The 4,377-nt window shown below is 66.6% G+C and overlaps 1 protein-coding gene across 1 annotated transcript; it reads right to left on the reverse strand.

The window, feature by feature from the left end:
• Positions 1-202: 202 nt before the first annotated feature.
• On the reverse strand, positions 203-2,018 carry HES6 (hes family bHLH transcription factor 6). Its single transcript, XM_052637616.1, has 4 exons — positions 1,856-2,018; positions 1,682-1,768; positions 1,510-1,591; positions 203-1,282 (listed from the first exon to the last, which is right to left on the reverse strand). The coding sequence occupies exons 1-4, from the start codon at positions 1,934-1,936 to the stop codon at positions 855-857; spliced, it is 678 nt and encodes a 225-aa protein (XP_052493576.1). The 5' UTR covers positions 1,937-2,018; the 3' UTR covers positions 203-854.
• Positions 2,019-4,377: the final 2,359 nt, after the last annotated feature.

Genomic DNA, 4,377 nt, shown 5'->3' on the forward strand with positions numbered 1-4,377 from the left:
GAGTTTCCATCACCAGGAACACACACAGTTCCCGGGGAGAGCAAGCCAGGTCCAAGGACCTGCAGGGGAAACCCACCTGGAATGGCCTGGCCATAGCAAAGTGGAAGCACTGTCCACCACGAGATGCACCATGGGGCGTCCATCACCATCGCCTCCACCCTTCTTTGTTTGTTGACAGTGAGAAGTTTTAAATCCACTCATGGCATTAGATGTGGGGAAAATGTGCTTGGCTTTGTATTTCTGCATTTGACTGACACCTTAATGACACCACAGCATTCAGCAATACTTCAGAAGGGTAACTACGTCTCCAGAAGGCTTTATTTAACACAATTGTAACCGTCGATGGCAACCTAATACACAAGATCAAGTGTGCTAAATGCAAGACACACCGAGAACCCTGCTTCTCTGTGGCAGCTCTGGGCAGTCCTGCAGAATGCCTCCCCCGTGTCCTGGCTGAATGGCCAGGGCTGCCAGGGCCTGAGGTCTCCTTCTGCCAGGACACTAGTGCCCAGCACCTAGGAGAGGCTCACCTCCGTTCCATCACCTCTGCCCCCAGACCCACAGGGCGCCTGAGAAGTCTGGGGCAGGCCAATCCCAGAGAACCCTGGGAGCCCTACAAGGTTTCTCCTCCCGCCTGTAGCTCCCTCCCTCCACCCACCAGAGGGCTGGGGCGGGGGGAATGCATAAACATTCTTCCCGCAAGTAAAAAGGGGCCTGGCTGGACTGGTTATGCGGGACTGAACAGCAGGACCGGGAAATATCCACAACCCTGCCCGCCACATCTGGACCCCAGGGAGGAGGGAACGGAAGCTGGGAAGGCAGGGCCCACCCCGCAGGCCCCAGGTTGGCGTTGGTCACCAAGGCCTCCAGACACTCTGGGCCAAGCGGGCAGCGGTTAGGCTGCCCTGGGCTGCGGGCACCGAGTCCGTCCCCTCGGCAGGCGGGGCCCGGCCCAGTTCAACCTCGGGGACCTCCTCTAGGTCTGAGGACTGGTCCTCCCCGGAGACCCGGGGGCTGGCCAGGGGGGACTCCAGGGCGCCTCCTACGAGCCAGTTGCTCCGCCCCGGGGCTGCGGGCGGCGCGGACAGGGCGTCCCCCAGCAGATCGCGGAAGCTGCTGCCCTCGCGCAGCGGCATGGACTCGAGCAGGTGGTTCAGGAGCTCGGCGGCGACGGCAGCGTCGATGGCCTGGCACGTGGACACGAACGTGTGCACTTCGTGCATGCACTGGATATAGCCGGCGGCGAAGCGCTCGCTGGCTTCCGCTTGCAGCTGCTCGCGCTCTGCGCTCGGAGATGGGGGTGGGGGGGAGAGAGCCGCGCCGGGTCCCGTGAGCCGCGACCGCTGTGGCCCGGCCCGCCCGGCCCGCGGGAACGAAGCTCACCCAGGAGACGCGGGGGGCGCCCCCTGCCCCGGGCCAGGGAAGTCCTCAGTGGAGCCGCGCCGCGACAGGCCGGGCGAACGCGCCCCACCACGACCCCCGCCCGCCGCGCTCCCGGCCGCCACTCACCGCGCGCCCGGCCCCGCAGCGCGCCCTGCACGCGCCGCACCGTGAGCTCGAGCACCTCGGCGTTCTCCAGCTTGGCCTGCACCTGCGCCGCCGGGGAGGGGAGGTGAGGCGAGGCCGGCCCGCGGGCCCGCAGACCCTGGACACCTCCCACCCTCGACCCCGCTGGCCTCACCTCGGCGCCCGCCAGCAGCAGCCGCAGCTCCTGCAGGCTCTCGTTGATCCGCGCGCGCCGCTTCTTCTCCACCAGGGGCTTCCGGGCCTGCGGGAAGAGAGAAATTGAGTCCCGGCCCTGCGTGGCCCCCCGAGCCCGCCCGCTCCCTCGCCGATCCGCGGATACAGCCAGCACCTTGCGGTCCCCGCGCGCCTCGCAGCCGTCCTCATCCTCCCGGCCCGCGCGGTCCCGGCCCGGCGCCAGGAGCGGAGCCATGACGCGCACCGCCGGGAGCCCGGCGAGCGCTACAAGCGAGCGCGCCCCTCGCCGCGCAAAGCCCGAAGCCACCGCCCTCGCCCCTTACGTCTTCCGCGGAGTCCTGGCACCCGCGCCGTATCCCGCTCCTTTTATAGCACCTTATTTGCATCTCAATACGCCAATTGCTTGTGCGGGCCAATGGCAGAGGCCCGCTTTGTCCGGCCCCGCCGCCGGGGTCGGCCAGCAGCTGGCGGGGCGTGGCCTGCAGCCGGGGACTTGGTGGGTGGGGGGAGAAAGCCCAGCCGGGCCTCCGAGCAACCCCCGCGTTGGCGAGGGGGAGTGGGCACCCGAGGGGGCGATGACCCCGAGGGCTATGGCCCCGGGTGCGCTTGTTTCCCTTCCGACCCTGAACCGGTCGCCCAGGTCTGCTGCGCGCGTGAGCAGGAGCGCGCCCATCCCTTCATCCATCCATTCGCGCTTGACTTCCTTCACCTAAGATGCCACAGGAGGGGGACCCTTCAGCGCGCGTGCTGGGGTCCTGGAGGCTAGAGCCACAGCAAAGACCGCGGTCTCCGAAGCTGGAGGGAGCCACAGGTCCGGTCTGGGGAGGCTGCAGAGTCCCAGGGAGGTGAGGGCCCTAAGGGCAGCAGGGGTGGGAGCGAGCCCCTGCCCCCTCGCGTTTCTAGCGGACTTGTGGGCCCTGATACCAGGGTCTCAACGCCGCCTGCAGCCCCCTCGGGGATCCTAGTGGGGCGGGGTCCGCAGGCCCGCCCTCAACAGCTCCAACTCTCGGACCTGCGTCTCTAGTCACCGGTCCTTTCCTGGTCCTCATCGCCCTCCCATCTCCTTCTCGGCCCCTCCGCTCCCCGACCCCCTTTCACCTTCCTTTCCCCCTCCCTCTCCTCCCTCAGTATACCCACCGCCGCCCGGCCTTCCCTCCCCCGCCCACCCCCGACATTATCTGGTTCTCACCCCCACCCCCTCCCACGCCCCCGTCCGCAAGCCAAGCTCGCCCTGCCGCATCCTGCCCTCCCTGGTCCCACACCCCTTTCCGTTCGGCCCGGCCCCCCTCCCCAGCCCCTGGGCTCCCTCTCCCCCCCAGCCCTCCCCCTCCCTCCCCCGCCCCTCGCCGGGCTGGCGGAGGCCGCCGTCTGGTCCCCGTAACTTGATGCCCGTGACAGTTGGCAGCTGCAGCCGCTTCGGCAGAGAAAAGCGGCAGCCCAGCCAAGAGCGACAGGTGTTGGCCGCGCCTTTGTCTCGGCCGCTTTGTCACCAGGGCGGGCGCGGGGGTGGGTGCGCCTGTGTCCGCCAGAAGACCGCCACCCCCAGGGCCGGCCGCCCATCTGCCGGCCCGGCCTCTTTGAGGGTGGGGTGCGTGGGCGGTGGGGCGGCACCCTGGGACCCCAGCCTGGCCCCAGCGCCAAAGACCTAGGTCCACGCGCTCTCCTGGCAAAGCCGGGATACCAGTTTGCCTTCAGGCGGCCAGGGCTTGTACCGGGCACACAGAGAGCCTTATACCTCGAGTGCCTGGGATCTCCCTTAAAGGGCTCCTTCCCTGCGGTTCAGGCCGCAGCTCCCTTTCCATCTTCCCGGTGGAAGGGCCTGCTGCTTCCCTCCCGGGACTGGGACCGTCAGGGTCTGGTTCTGCGCCCCTCCAGGTTATAAGCATCCTTGGCTAGGGGTGCTCTAACCAGGACCCCAGCACAACCCCCAGCACAGAGCCTAGTGAAGCAGAAGCCCTGGGCTGGGAGGGAAGATGGAGCGTCTGGAGCCTAGCTGGAGGGAGCAGAAGAAAGAAACATCCAGGGACAGCAGGGTGGCCGGGTGGCAGGACTGGGCTACAGACGCCCACCTGGGCCCCCCACTATCTGAAGATGGCTCTGGCAGCCCTTCCAGTGTCTACTTTACTTCAGGTTCCCCACCAGAGGGATCTCCACAATAGGACAAGCTTGATGAGAGTTCTGATGGTTCCCAAAGGTGGCTCGGCAGGTAAAGAACCCTCCTGCCAATGCAGGAGACACAGGAGACTCGGGTTTGATCCCCTGCTCTGGAAGATCCCCTGGGGAAGGGAATGGCAGCCCACTCCAGTACTCTTGCCTGGAGAATTCCATGGACAGAGGAGCCTGGTGGGCTACAGTCTGGGGGCTCTGTACAAGGAGCTGGACACGACTGAGCGACTAAGCTCAAGCAAGGCCAGCTCACCTCTGTGAGCCCTGGGTGGGCAGGGGCTCTGGGACTCGGGGCCTCCCTGGGCAGCCCTTCTGCTGGTCCTCACTTTGCTGTCTCTTTGCTTCTCCGAGCAGGGTGCTGATGCACTCCCCGCCCTGCATTGCTCACCCGGGCAGGAGCCTGCTCCTCTCCTTCAAACGCCCTGTGTGCTTCCTGGTCTCCCTCATAAGCTGTGGGGGAGAAAGCTTAGCTCTTGTTCTCCCATCCTCCCCTGCCTGATCAGAAGCTTG

This window comes from Budorcas taxicolor, chromosome 3, assembly GCF_023091745.1.
Source record: "Budorcas taxicolor isolate Tak-1 chromosome 3, Takin1.1, whole genome shotgun sequence".
Lineage (NCBI taxonomy): Eukaryota > Metazoa > Chordata > Mammalia > Artiodactyla > Bovidae > Budorcas > Budorcas taxicolor.